General features: G+C 50.4%; 4 protein-coding genes across 4 annotated transcripts; all 4 read right to left on the reverse strand.

Moving 5' to 3' along the window:
* Positions 1-3967: 3967 nt before the first annotated feature.
* Positions 3968-4493, reverse strand: BKA58DRAFT_450501 (uncharacterized protein; the record flags this gene model as incomplete). Its single annotated transcript, XM_046174354.1, has 2 exons — positions 3968-4036; positions 4099-4493. The coding sequence occupies 2 exons, from the start codon at positions 4491-4493 to the stop codon at positions 4009-4011; spliced, it is 423 nt and encodes a 140-aa protein (XP_046019900.1). The 3' UTR covers positions 3968-4008.
* A 1807-nt stretch (positions 4494-6300) lies between these two features.
* BKA58DRAFT_444895 (Six-hairpin glycosidase-like protein) lies at positions 6301-8886 on the reverse strand (the record flags this gene model as incomplete). The annotated part of the gene is made up of 2 exons (XM_046174109.1): positions 6301-8779; positions 8828-8886. 2 exons carry the CDS (start codon positions 8884-8886, stop codon positions 6301-6303), a joined length of 2538 nt encoding a protein of 845 aa, XP_046019901.1.
* Positions 8887-9323: 437 nt separating this feature from the next.
* On the reverse strand, positions 9324-11146 carry BKA58DRAFT_406472 (uncharacterized protein; the record flags this gene model as incomplete). Its single annotated transcript, XM_046171959.1, has 2 exons — positions 9324-10742; positions 10793-11146. The coding sequence occupies 2 exons, from the start codon at positions 11144-11146 to the stop codon at positions 9324-9326; spliced, it is 1773 nt and encodes a 590-aa protein (XP_046019902.1).
* A 996-nt stretch (positions 11147-12142) lies between these two features.
* Positions 12143-13848, reverse strand: BKA58DRAFT_326418 (putative glucooligosaccharide oxidase; the record flags this gene model as incomplete). The annotated part of the gene is made up of 3 exons (XM_046168067.1): positions 12143-13312; positions 13389-13483; positions 13548-13848. The coding sequence occupies 3 exons, from the start codon at positions 13846-13848 to the stop codon at positions 12143-12145; spliced, it is 1566 nt and encodes a 521-aa protein (XP_046019903.1).
* Between the last annotated feature and the right edge of the window lie 1171 nt (positions 13849-15019).

Raw genomic sequence — 15019 nt, forward strand, 5'->3', positions numbered from 1 at the left:
GTACGACGTTCTGAGCCTGTGACTACTTTCATTGAGCCAATGACGCCCATCTGGAAGCCTGTCTCATCAAAGTTGTGGATGTCGTCGTCTGCAATGCCATACTTGGCTACTGTCTCTCGGACGAGCGTGAACCACGCGCCGATAATCTCTGGATCTTCTTGGAGTATCCTCTGACGATCTTTCGCTCGGTTGAAGGCCATCTTAAGCTCCTCCGTACGCTGAACAAAGCGCTCTGCCCAGTTCTTGCCAACGGGTGTCCCACCACGTACAGCTAGTAATTTATCTGCGATATCTGCTACCTCTTGCAGCCGGGGGGCAAACCCTCGGGAATTAAGCTCAAGGATATATCGTACGATCGTTTGCTCCTCTGTTAAGGTAAGCTTCTGGATTCCAGGTCGTGTTTGGTGTCGATTTGTGATTCCGTGCAGCCGATCAGAGAGCCGCTGATGTCGTACGCTAAAGGCAGCAGCAGCGCGTCGCAGGGTCTGAAATTGGCCTGAGGTATAGGCCTGAAGAGCAAGATCAATTCTGCCTTCGTTGTACGATAAGTTAGGCTTCTTTTGAGATAGCATTGTAGTTCGTACATGGTGTTCGCGATGCCAAGAAAAAGTGGCCGGCTCACTGGGGTGGCCGGCTCACTGGTGCTTTACGTTATAACTATTCTAAAAAAGTAAGTGTAAGGCCTTATAAGCCTCTAAGCCTTCTAAAAAGTATTAGAAATATACTATTATTAGTATATTTTATGTAGAAGCTAGTAGTGCTACTATAGTAGCTCTAATATAAAAAACTAAAATATAATTAATCTAAACGCCTAAAAAAAATTCTAAATAGCACAAATTATTTATAAGTATATAATTATTATAATACTAGGTTTTTATAGTATTACTACTATTTACTATAGCTTTATAGCTTTATTTTTTATGTAGATAAGGTAGTTGTTGCCTAGGTATTACGCGATCGGGGCATTGCCCGCGCCAAGACGGTAGGCCGGCGCGACGGCACTTCGGATTACTGATAATGACAGCCAATCCGGCCCCCCAGCCAAACCGAGCCACGTAAACACCAAAACAGCCTCACACTGTAGCTATTATCGCGAATTTCTTCTAATGGTGATATCTATAGGTTGTAATTACTATATATATAGTTATTGATGCCGTGTAGAAGACGAGACGTTGCGGCTACGCGGTGACCTGAGAGTTGGTGCGACTGCTACAGCGCCTTTAGGCTCTCCACCACCTGTCGACCTCGCGATAGATCTCCTGTTTATAGTAGCTCTTATAGGAGCCCCGAGACTGTGTTTTTCACATGTTTGGGAGGTCTTAAGAGCTTTTTGAGTCGTTTTGCAGTCCTGCGAGCAGCTGTCTCAGCCTTCTTCTTCTTTCTCACCAACCTAGCTGCAGCCCTCGCCTGACGCCTCCACGAAACATGTGAACCAACTAGAGCCAGAAGAATTGGAGTGAGGGCTGAGTGGATTTAGCCATGTATCTCTAGAGAATCAGCACCTGATTCGCGTTGCACGAACGCGTTGCATGAACGCGTTTTTGGGGCAGGATGCACGATTCCCTGACATGGAAGAATCAGGGGTCGATACCACGGGGCATCATATACTAGGCCTGATTCGTCTCCTCATATTAGTTAGGCCTGATTCGTCTCCTCATATTGGTTAGGCCTGATTCGCCTCCTCATGTTGGTTAGTGTCCGAACCGCGCCTTATATTGGTTAGGTCATCAGCGGGGCATACAAAGCTACATCAAGAGCGGCACATTTCTCCTTCCCATCGAGCAGCATAAATGGAAGCACAACGCAGACACTGTCGTTCGCCTACTCTCGAGCAAGAACATCGCAGCCACCTTAGGATTTTAGGCAAACACAGCAAAGCCGACAGTCGCAGACAAGACTCGCAGACACACTAGCTCATAGCAGAAGGTTTACAGCGACATAACGAGCATGCGAACTGAAGACTTCGACAGGCAAGAGCAGATTCCGTGCTTCCTTACGCCGCCCTGGAGATAGGGTCCAACCACTTACATTAACGCGACCGCTGAGGAAGCACGGGCGCGACACGACAAAGAACACGTAAAGGAAGACAGCCTTAGCATCTATACAGATGGGAGCAGCAACAAGGGCGAGAGAGGCTCTGCAGCACTGTGGCCGCTTACATAATAGGCACGATCTGTACACATAGGTTTAGACACAGAGTTAACAGTATATGTAGTAGAACTACAAGGCATTAGCCTAGTACTGCAGATTGCTTAAGAGTATGCGAGCTAAAACAGTGCGCAACAAGACGTTGCTATATACACAGATAACTAGGCCGCTGTCTAGTCTATCGCTAAGGCGGAAGAACAATTAGGCGCCTACATCCTTGCAGACGTCGCGCGATAGGTCTAGAAGCTCTAGGACAATAGACAGACAGTAACTGTCTAATAGATACTAGCCCACTTTGGTATACCTAGAAACAAGGCTGTCAACAAAGCGGCTAAGAAGGCTACTAGATAGAGAGAAGACGGCCGCAGAAGCTTGCCAGTAGATGCGTCTCTCTAGCGAGTCACTATAAGGTTGACTATAAAGAGATAGTGCAGCATACAAGCTAGACAGGCATAGATAGCAAAGTAGCGTAAGAACACTAAGGGCCGAGCAATCTACAAAAACACTCTAACGCCTACTAAGAAAGTACTCTAGCTCTACAAGAGGCACTTAGCGGGAGAGCGCGCTGCTAGTGCAGCTGCGGACAGAGAAGATTAGACTTAATAACTTTCTCTTTGCCTAAAGAGTGCTACACGTTACTAGCCCGCGCTGCGACTGTAGAGCGAGACAATAGACTGTTGCGCACATTCTTCTCTACTACTATAAGCGCAGGCACCTCTAGAACTATATCTTCACTAACCTATCTAGACGGGACAACATCTAGACTATTCTAGGCACGCTACAGCTAGCTACTAAAGCTATCGAGTATGTAGAGTAGACGCAGATCCTTGGGCAAAATGGGGATTGCAGGCGCGAAGACGATAGCTCACGTTACCGGTACTGTACGTTAGCTCGAAGACATCAAGGCCGTTAAGCCCCGCAGGAAGCGAAGAACACCTCCCAGAAGAAACTCAATTCACAACAAGAAGCTAAGCTTGTACAGTATATTAAAGACCTATCCCTAACAGAGCTGCTTCTAACAAGATAGTTGGTATAAAATTACGCGTCCTCGATTGCTAACGAGCCCGTGAGTCGCGCCTGGATAACGCGCTTCTTGCAAGGAAACGTATAGCATATCGACTTTAGCTTCTATGGACTACGCTCCGTAATTAATTCCCCGTCTTAGCGTTTGGTACGTACGTAAGATAGGTAACGGTTTTAACATAGCTACAGTAAGCCTCGTAGGGTTAGAGATTACGGCACAATAGGCACGTTAGTCCGCTGTTATCCACTTCTGTGAATGACTTCGCACGTATTGAGCTCTACCACAATTAGGTCTTTTATGCGTGGATAGCCATAGCTAGTAACTTAGAGTGTTTTATTTTTTAATCACTTCCTAAGGTAGATCTATAAAGTTTTCTGTCGATCTCCTTTGTATAGGTAGCCTACACATCCAGAAAGTAAGTGTATAGACTACAAGCTCACTAAACCCCTCTTACACACGCATTTCTCGCACTATAATAGAGCATTTACAACCACCAGTGCGTAAAAGTTATGCATATTTAGTCGTGTTTGAAAGCGTCTGGGGCCAATAGTGTATAGGTGTAGGGCAGAGAGAAGACATAATATCCAGTAAAGCATAAGACCTTGCACCGGGCAGGCAGGCGCATAAGGTACGGAGTGTTTGGTAAGAACAAGTCTTATTGTGTGGAGATTCTGTATGCTAAGAAAACAAGAAGATAACTAATCGCTTGTAAGGTTGGTGTCCTGCGGCACTGGGGTGTTGAAAGCCATCTTATGCCTCCGAAATCTGGGTTGCGCACAGACTCGATCACGTGCAGGGCGTTCACCCGCACACCGGTACAATAGCACTTCATGACATTAGCATGGACCGTTGTTCGGATCAGCCCTACAATAATTAGTCACATTAATAAGAGTTGCGTAACGCAGAGCTAATATAGAAGCACTTGCCTGTAGCGCCAATTCCCGTAGGTTTTATCATCACCCTTAGGGCAACTTTCGATCCGACCCGCAAGGCCATTGTAACACTCGTCGCTCCCAATGTTGCGTTGCGAGCCGGCATTAGGGCCTGTAAGGCCGACGGTGAGCTTCACGTGCTTATTGTTGCCAATGTTGTAGCACTTGACGCGGGTTTCGCGTTTGTTGTATGTGCCCCTAAGGGCACTGTTGCAGGCTGTTCGGGCTGCTTTCAAGGCGTCGTCTTTATTGCCGCCATAAGTTGACCCAGTTTGGAAGCAAGCTCGCTTCTCTATAGGCTGTAAGCTGTCGTCGGGGTTGGCGATGGAGGCAGCGGAGGCCAAGCCGAGGTAGTTAACAGCGAATAGGAGGTAGGTCGAGGGCTTCATTGTGAGCAATATTGCAATAAAACGAGTAGTAGAACTGAATCTGAATAGTGGGTGCTTGTTGATGTTGATGACCTGGCGTCTGATGATTTGAAGGGGGAACCTTAACGACTTATATAGAGATGCTGATGCTGCAGTGTCTTATATAAAGAACACTGAAGTAACTTGCTCTGGCAGAAGAAGTGGCCAAGACGCTTTGCTTGAGACTAACGACTAGATTACACACTCGTCTGGGCTAGTTAAAGCATAATACGATACAAGACCACGTAAGCATGCTAGGTGCTTCTACCATGCCACTCAACTCGCTCCTAACCTGGAAACACTCGGAATGTACACAATGACAGACTAAGTGCCTTTGAGATTAAGGAAAATACACTTGATTAATAGAGGCAATACCACGATCCACTAGGTTCCAAGATTTTGTCGACGACTGCGATCGAACAGGGGAGTAAAGCTGGAGTGAGATTATACACAGTGAATGAATTGACCTACGCGGCGCTAGCACCTGTTAGGTAAGTACCTTGCAGAACGGCCGTGCGCCATGAACAACCGGCGTGGCGCGAACCGGAAACCCGATTTTGGTCAGCACTGTACCAGATATGGCTATCATCTATGTATCATCCTATATCAGGCGCTACCTAGCTAATCCTTACCGCTTCCATTTGGCTCGTGTTGGCGGAACTACCGTGCCGACCGGATTTGCGTGCCAAGATGATTGGAAGATTACTGCTGTTAACTAGGCCTCCAACCGCTTCTGTAACGTGCTCGGGGCTTAGCTGTCATTGCTGCGACTGTCTTGCTAGATTTGGCAATAAGCCCCGAGCACGTTACAGAAGCGGTTGGAGGCCTAGTTAACAGCAGTAATCTTCCAATCATCTTGGCATATGTGAACTATTGCCCTAAATAGGGCATTATACTGCGATGAGCAGACTTAGCAGACAGTTCAACAGTAAAATTTGATATTCAGCACGCAGAAGAGAGTGAAGTTCTAACCAGTGATCGGAATGGTCTAGTAACGTGAGTGCTACTGTGTCTGTGCGCGCGATGATCATGTGCGAGCGACGATCACCTCAACAACATGAATAACTGGAAAAATGAGGCTGTATCACCACCAACAATAGCTATTGATGCGAGATCTTGTAGAGCTGTACTGATTATATCATTGCGATCAACTTGTGCTACTTATATTTACTTGGTAGCGTGGTTTTGCGGCCAAGGCGGGTGGTACGCGCTGGGGCGGCTAATGCAGCCTCCTCAGCTTGAACATGAGATGGAACAACAACAGCACGTTTCTGACGCTTTCTGGGGGGCTTCCAGGCTTGCGAGACCTTGCGCTTACCCGTTTGGGACAGTTGTATAGCTTCTTCAACGTCGCGAGCTGCTTTCTGGCGCTCCTTTTCAGCCTCCTTGGCGGCTCTCTCCTTCTCCCTCACCTCCTTGAGTCTCTCTCTCTCTCAACACGCTTCTCCTGAACTTGATAAAGCTCGTACAACCGAGTTTGCTCCTTCATATGAGATCTGTTAGCTTTCTGAAGTTGTTCTTGTTGTTGCTGTTGTTGTTGTCGAACTGCTTCATCGTCCCAAGCCCGATTGACCTTACGAGGAGACCAAAGGATAGCACCACCGTAATACTCATAGTTGTTGTTCGACGGACAGGGTACAGAATTCAATGTGGACAAATTGGCGGTTCGACGAGAAAGCAATCATGTACCAGCGCCCGCAGTTTAGCAACAAGGAGCCGGATCGAAGTCAGTACACGGAGCCGGAAGACTAGAGGTGTAGGATAGGCTCTCGCCCGAATGGAATTATAGTTATACTTTTGTATCTATTCTCAATTCCGTCATTCCACAAGACAGATCAAGCTTTCCGTTGCGCAAGCTCCTGCCAATCACAGTCGCGCCAGCTGGCAACTGTAGCGCAGCCGTCGTACCAGTCGGTACAACAACCGTGAAAGCAACGTTCGTGCCGCTCAACGCCCACGCCACCTTGATCGGCCCATTGGGCGTCGGTACCGTCCCGTTGACTTCAGACAGGTTCAAGAACCCTATCATGGGAGTGATAACAACCGTTCCGTACCCGGGAGAGTTTGTAATGACGCCAAGAAGGTACTCTGGCAGTACATACGTTGGAGCTGCACCCCATGGATGTGCCAAGCTGGTAAAAAGATCAATACCAGGAGAACCATCAGGCTTTACGTATTCCCAACTCGCGCCAGAGTAGAACTTGTCCTGGCTGACCATGCTACCCCACAGGTTGTCGAGTAGGTGCTTGATGGCAGATGTGCTGTTTACTCCGAAGTCACGCCTTGACTTGAACAGCGCTTCCAACAGGAATCCTGATGGATTGGGAGCAAGCTGGTAGTCGTCTGTCTCCAAGTCACTCGAGGTGGTTTTGTAGCCTACTGCGAAACGAAGTTCCTCAAGCTTGGCAATGGAGGATGCTGCTTGGGTATCGTTGGCTGCACCAGATAGGATCGCCCAGGCGATACCAGTCAAAGAGAAGTTGCCTCGGTCGGTGGTCGAGAGTGAGTATGTTCCGAGCTGATCGTTCCATAGCTCATGATTGAGGGCCTTGCGCAATCTGCTTGCCGTTTGGGAGTAATATGTCGAAGCCTCTTCGTCTCCGATCGCAAGTGCAACTGGCGCAATCTCCTCTAGCATATAAGCAAAGAGGCCAGTCGTTGCACTACCGTTGGCTGGCCCGAGGAAGCTGAATGGGTATGGCACCTCTGGAGAACCTCCAATGAGACCAGATGTGGGATCGATGAAAGCCAGTCTCGCAGTGGCAAGTCTCTTAATCTGATCCCAGTGAGGTTTTAGCCCGTCACAGTCTCCAGTGTAGCGGAAGTATCGGCCAATGCCTGCTAAGAACAGGTCTTGGTAGTCTACCAACCCAGCGTAATTTGCAATATTTGCTTCTTTGTACTGGGGTCGGGCTCCAAGGTTGGTAGAGATCTGAGTGAAGCCAGCATACGGACCTTCACCGAGCTGAAAGCTTAGCGCGTATACAATAGTGCCCAAGAGGTAGTCAAATCGAGCAGTCGAAGTTGAGACGACACGCACAGTGTGATAGAAGTCTCCTGTCCAGACCAGTCGATCCCGTTTGGCACCATCAAGGCAGACTGAGTGTTCGAGAGGTGCGACTTGATACTCGGCCAAGGTATCTTCGCTTGTCAGGGGATTGCGATATATAATGGTGCCGTTTCCAGCAGTGACAGTCACGTCTTTGTAATACGCGATCTGGTCCTGCATGCCGCCGAAGCCCCATGTACCTTGGTATCGAGAGGGAGTGCCAAAGTTCCCTGGGGCTGCTGGTGGAGGTAAAGGTACGAACGCAATATCGGTTCCGTTTAGGCCCACCCGATATCCAGTCTCCTCAATCGATGTGCTCATGCGATACCACGTGTTTTCCTTGATGGTTGTGTTGATAGTGAAGTACTGGGCTTCTGGCACAGCTAGTGTGCTCTGGTTTACTAGACTCCATCCACTAGTGAACGCCAGTGTGTTTGAAGGTAAGAGGGTCCGGTTTGTGTTTGCGAAGGTATCCCGCTCAGGGTATTCGGATGTAAGCACGAAGTAAGGCCCGAGTGGTTGCATTGCACTTGCTACTCTCCAGCCAGCGCCGCCGCGGGCGATCTTTACGTCGAATTCGAGTGTGTAATTGACTGCGTCGACTCCTAGAGAAGATTGCGCACTGGTTTGGCCCCGAATATATGCTCCTTCTTTTGTGATCTCCCACGTAGATGGTGCATTACCAGCATCTATGCATGCTACTTGAGCGACGCGACCTCCGAGGTCTAGGACGCGATTTAAAGTCTTATCGGATGTCTGTAAGCGGCCTGGTAGCATTTCGGCGTACAAGTTCGAGCTTGTTGCACGAAATCCTAGATTGTCGATGGTGACGGAGCCATTCGTGATCAACCGTGCGGTCTGCCATCGCTGGCCTCCTTGAACGAAGAAGCTCTCAATGTATCCCGTGTTCGTGACGTTGAAAGTTTCTACTCGGAAAGAGTTGGATAGTCCGTTCGAGAATGTCCAAGGCCCATCTGAGAATGGCTCTTCCACGCCGCGGTATTCTTCGCTGTACTTTACTTCGATTTGTACTGTTCCAGAATTTGATGAAACATAGAAGAACGGGAAGCCAGCTACTTCGGTACCATAGTCGAGTGTAACAAGCGGGCTGGCTGGCGATAGAATCAGGGTAGCATTCGTCCATGGCTGCAAGCCAGATGATGAAGGCGTGGATTGCTGTAGGTATGATTTAGGTGCAATCGAGCCATAATTCACAAAGCTATGATTGTAAGTCAACGGTCTTTTGTATGTATTTCTAGAGGCTTACGCAGTTGTCAACGTGTTGACAAGAGTTGTCACAATCGCAAGACGCTGAAAGAGATTCATCGCTGCTTCCGTGCAAGGTGGATTTCACAAGCCTTTCGATCACAATGCGACCGGACCGCAGTTATAAGTAGTGATCGTCCGTACAAAAACAACAAGAACTTCATGTTCGGAAGGTGGAGGAGGGATAGCCGGTAGAGTTGTGACTCCCGGTGCAAAGGTAACCGACGCGATGTAGCTTCGGCAGGCATTGAGGATCTGCGTACTAGTTATTTGCTTTCCATTGGCCAATCCAATCGGAGCGTTGTTAGGAGCTAAGGGCAAGCTCTGTGTGCAAGGTACCCCGCACTGTGCCTTACCCCACAAAGAATCGTATCTCGTATTGGGTAGTTATTGTACGGGGAACCTTCTCCAGTTTCTGGTGTGAGGCGCAGCCTGGCGTGATGCTCGGTCAGCTTCTGAGGACTAGTTGTGGCTGTACTTACGTTGCTTTTATTGCGCTACGACTTTGCGCTCTTCCCGAACGTTGTAAAATCTTCTTTCAGCATGTTTCGAAGTATTGTAGCTGCCTTCGCAGACTGCGCGACAGCATCCTTGACAGCCTGCACGTCGCTCATACTGATTTGCAACGTCCCCGACAAGAGCTCTTTGGTTATGCCATCTCCCGTCGTGACCGTCATCTTCCTCGTACCCGTGATACCCAAGTCGTCCTTCGTGGTCGTCGCCCATGGGGTGCTGTACCACAGCCATTTCTTCCCGTCGCATGGTATCCAGTACCGCCAGCTAATGTTGTGGCCCTCGTTTGCTGCGCCTTTGGGTCGGAAGTTGGAAGGCAACGTCGTCTCGGGATCCGGGACTTGTTCGCTGGTGATGCGACCGGAAAGCACTCGACAAGACGGTATCAGTTGAGTCGTGCCGGAGACGCGAACAGCCAAAATGCACGAATCGTAGAGGTCCATCCCGGTGAGCGGCGATCCCATAAGCCATGCGACACTCGAGAGCAACGTGTCGCCGATGACTGCGACGACAGAGATGTTGAACTCGAGTCCGGGATTTCCGCGCGTTGGAAGCTCAAAGTGTTTGGTATATTCCAGATTCGCGTCGCTCAAAAGTTTCCTGATGACCACGGGATCTTGTGCGTCGTTCGCATAGCTAAGCACACCGCGGGGATGATTCAGAATCTGATGCTTCGAGACACCAATCGCTAGTCCCAAGAGCCGCAGGCTTGACTCCGGTGGTCGGTTCTCATCCGTAATGGTCGGTGTAATGATATGCTTCATATCGTCTACCTGCTGAGCAAAGTGGAAGAAGATCGATCGAAGCGCAAGCCAAATTACTTGGAAACCAAGCCAGATCCGGAAACAAATGGTCGGCTCGTTGGAAAGAATGGCATATGTACCGAGGAGAGAAGTGACGCAAACGACGGCGCCTAAGATCCAGAAAACTTGCCACGCGCGACCTTTGCGAAGGTTGACAGGTACCCCGAAGAGAACCCTCCGCTCGCCTCCGATGACTTGAGGTGTAGGCAGCGATCCCGACACAACGTCGAAATTTGTTGGCTGCTCACCGGCCGTTGTAGCCCTTCCGACGTGAAACCACTGCAAAATGATCGCTGAGAGGAATGTGTACGCCCAGATGGCTCCTGTGACCAGGAAGACTCGTCGAGAACCGAAGTAGTAGAGCAAATACATCTCCACGACCTTCAGCAAGGTTGCGAACGTAACGATCCAGTCGTCCCTGGTTTGCGAGCGTTGCGCAATCTCCCAGTAATGATCTCGCATGTAGACGTGGGCTTGCAGATGCTCTCCGGGTTGGGCTACTGCACAAGATCGCAATGGGCCAGCCGTCCATTCATCGAAAGCGTAAACGTCTTCGAAATCTTCGCTTCCAGTGGCTATCAACGTAGAACCCTCGCTGTTCTGAAGCCGATTAGACACGTCTCCACACGAACTTTTGGGTCTTGACGTACCTTGGTCCATTTCACCGTCACTCCAACAGCACTGCCAGTGACTACGGGACTGTTTGCCTTCCTACTTAGCTTCATGCAACACCCAACGGCCTTGTCAGACCCACTAGTCCTCACACCGACGGTATCTCGAAGCCATCCTGGTGTGCAAGCGGATATGCATGCTTTAACAATAAAGATCGACCCAAAGGAGCTCAAAGCTGCCCATGGCAAACCGCAAGCGCCGCGATTCCCCAAAGCAATCAATTCAGCAGTCGAACCCCCAATTACAGCAGTCAGAGCTGCTATCTCTACAAGACCGCCGCTGAAGTTCGCCTCCTGTCCTTCGTCCAGGCCGCTAGCGCATACATGGAACATGATTGAGACAATGTGTTGTTGTCTTGCGTTGCTGAATGGTAATGGGGAGGCGATGCGACGCCTTTATGTGACAGCTGACACCAGTTTCCGGTGTAAGGTGCAGCCTGGCGTGATGCTCATTCAGCTTCGGAGGGGTAGTTGTGGCTGGTCACTGCAGGCTCTCCTTGGTTTGCGCAAGCATACGCAACACTTGGCCGCATCTGCAGTCGCAATGTGTACCGGTTTTTCCTGTAACTGCCTTTCGCCTGTGGAGTCGTAGACAGCTCTTGCGACTCCGAGCTGCGCCTATCCTCTTCGCGATAGCCACAGAATGATCAGAGAAGCTTTCGTACATTGCGCAGGCTAGGCCGCTTAAGCGCGTGCCCATGAGCCCGTGTCATCTCAGCCGCCTTTTGCGTCTCTTACTATCGCGTCAGTCCCAGTGGCACAGCAGCGGCGACGTCGTGCAAGTTGGACCAATCGTTGCTATAATCGCGAGAATTCGCGAAGACGTCTTGCAGCATCCATCGGAATGGGATGCGCTGGTAGGAGCGCAAGCCAGTCGCGATTATGGTATCGGTTGTTACGCAAGGCATTATTCGGGTCGTGGGGAACGGTCGCGACGGGTTCGTTGTTGGTCAGTCGCGGCCCCGGGGTGTCGAGATGTCAGCCCGTGCTTGCCCAAGCACCTAAGCCAATCGTCTTCTTTCACCGCATCATAGCGGCAGCGAAGCGTATCGCCGCATGCAACTTCACGCAAACGCAGCAGGTTCACAATCATAACCAAATCCGCACAAATTGCGTCCTCGTTCTAGCCTGGCCAGCCGCTGCTGTCTAAATGCTTCGAGATCTCAATACCTTCATGAGCGCAATTGCACATTATCGGATATACTTGCGTCTTTTGAAGGCCGCCACTGAGAACATAACCGTCACGGCAGGGAACTGTAGTTTACCAACTCTGCATTTCATTACTACCACATGCAATGTCTTCTACTCCACTTTCTAGGTTGTGTACGATTAAACATACAAGACTGCCGCTAATAGAATGCAGGAAAGCAACAGACCATATTGCCCTGCGTAGGGTTGTATCGCTGCTCCTGTAAAGGTCTGCCGACGCTGTTGGGCCTGGTGTTGAGTCGGCACACTCTGAGGGTTCCGGAAGACATTATCAGGGTCGACTGCCGCCTTGATCTGCTGCAGACGTTGCACATTGCCGCCCCAGTACGACTGCTGAGGATGCGCAAGCTCGGGATCGACGTAGCCAGGGTACGCGCTTTGATCGCACGTCTCCTTCTGCACCAAGCTGCTAAGGCCGGACAAGAACTTCTTGGACGCGTCGGTAACAGGTCCCCCAAGATTAACGACATAACTCTGCATGAAGTAGGCCGCATCGCGGTGCCAGTATGCAGTTGCGGTCTGCGGCACATCGGAGATGGCACCGCCTTCGAGATCCCAAATCACGAGCCATACGGGTGACCCCTTCTCAGTAGCATTGATATAGGAGAACATAGATTTGATGGCTTCGTTCGACAGGAGTTTGTTATTTGGCGTCTTGACGCTCTTGGCATAGAACGGGATGGGGAAGCTGCCGCTCGCTGTCAGATCAGGGTCGCCGAGTCCCGGGAACGGAATCTGGCCAACGGTGATGTCCACAACGACGTTTGAGCCATTGGCAGGGAGGATAGACTGCGCGTTCAGCTTATCGAAGTCGGACTTCGGCCCGTAGAAGTTGCCGTTGATGACCATCGAGCCCTGGCTGAGAGTCATAGTGCTGGAAAACCGGCGGTCAAGATTGCGCTGCGTGCCAAACTTCTGCCATGCTTGGAATGTGCTTGCAAAGGAATTCGCGTCGTCGGCCGCGATGGTGTACGCATATTTGGTGATCTCCGTCGGGGCGGGTGCAGTCTTCATGGTGAACTCTGTAACGATAGCGAAAGAGAAACCGGCGCCTCGGATGGCGAAGAACAAGTCGGGGTTCGTGCTTGCACTAGCTGTCACGGCGGTGCCATTTGCGAGTACACATTGCGCTGACACGATTTGATCGGCTCCCACGCCCAGCTGGCGACTGAGCGTCCCGAGACCTCCAATGGTCAAGTGACCACCCGTGCCGATGACGGCTACTTCCCCGTATGCCATGACCCGCTTGAGAGGTAATAGCTTCTCAGAGATGTTGCCAAGGAGGTTCCCCTGTGAAAGGCGCGCAGGTCAGCGCACGTACAACAAAGGGCGTTCATGACACGTGTAGTATGAGGGAGTGACTTACTGGACCAAAAGTCACCGTGTGGTCATCCTCATTGTAGGCGAAGGAAGCCATGTTCTTCATATCCACCACTAGGGAGCCGTTGGACCCTCCTAATGCTATATGTGGGGTTCGTGTTAGTAAGTTCACAACTACAACTCTTCCTTCTGGGTTCAGTCTTACCATAGTTCGCATAGCTATGGCCGCCGCTGCGCGCCTGTACTGCAACTCCTGCGGTATGCGCACACTTGACAACTTCCGATACTTGCTCTTGCGTCTTTGGAAATGAAATGGCAGCCGGAACGGTGTTGTAGTTGAGATTGTATGGGTGCACATCTCCCTGCAAGAACATCGGATCGTTTGGCAACATCCAAGTGCTGGTGTCGTTGCTGAGGGCCGCTTGAAGGCATTGTACGAATGGGGCGTTCTGGGCTGTAGTAGCAGTCGCGGCCGTCAATACGGTCGCTACCAAGAGGTTCTTCATCGTCGTCGATGATGGCGAGGCTGAAGTATGGTAAGGTTGTTTAATGAGCGACAATGGTGAGGTAGAGCGATGGTAAAGTCTTCCACGAAGCGAATGGAGAAGACAATGAGGTCAAGAGCCTTTTGTAAGGCGACTCCATCATCTCATTTCGAGAAACCTTGTCCGCTTGGTTCGTCGCTCGAACTTGAAGCCTTAGTCTAGGATGTCTGGGTAATCTTACATACCGCCGTCTCCGACGTCAGCCCGCCATCGTTCAGCGACGACACTTCCAGTAACCTCCACACACCACGAAGAAGAGAATGCGCTTTCAACGCCGCTTGGAGCTTGATACTGCTTAGCGTAGGTCCTTCAAGCTACCATACAGCGGGCTCAGAGTCTCAAACATTTCGAGGCTGCATGGTCTTCGCACGTCATCAACACTATAGGCGCGCAACCAAGAGACACACTTTCCGAAAGAACGACCGGTAAGCACATTGCTGACAGAACGAGGCTCAAAGCACGCGAAGTAGTGGTTTTACTTCGGTGCTTGGGTTCGAGGAATGATCAGGGGCACGACCTCTCAACCAATCACGGAGAATCGCTAAAAAGATCCCCCGTGTTCCGTATCCACGCATTGACTGGAGGCTGGCTCTTCCCTACCGGCACCACCGGGCATTGAATTGCTTACTACGCTAGGAATGCTACGACTGTTTGGCAGTATAGCAATTCCTTCTCACCCGACACCGGCGCCGCTTCCAGACGCTCAGCACTTCTTGGTCACGTCAGCGCAATGCGCGTCGCCTTTGCAAAGATGACAAGTGAGCTCATTGGCTGAAGCTCAGCTCAACACACAGGCTGTCAAGCATGCCAGTTGTGGGGATGAACGCCGTCTCTCTCGTGGCAGATTTTAAGCATTACACAAGCGTCTATCGCGCCGTATGTCTGATCATCATGCGCATCAATCCGGTATAGTGCTCGCGAACGGCGAGCTATGCAATTGCGTTGTTGAAGTGTTGAATTGGTTGGGACCGCGATGGACAGACAGGACCTCGAGAAGCTGCCTCCTCTTCACCAACCAATGATTCTCACGATACATCGCCACCAATTGTCGCACCAGAACCCGCATACCAGCTTCAAAAAGCGCGGTCGCAGAATAATCAGATTGAGCATGAGTCGCGTTAACGATGACGGT

The sequence above is a fragment of the Alternaria rosae genome, assembly GCF_020736505.1.
Source record: "Alternaria rosae strain MPI-PUGE-AT-0040 chromosome Unknown BKA58scaffold_14, whole genome shotgun sequence".
Classification (NCBI taxonomy): Eukaryota; Fungi; Ascomycota; class Dothideomycetes; order Pleosporales; family Pleosporaceae; genus Alternaria; species Alternaria rosae.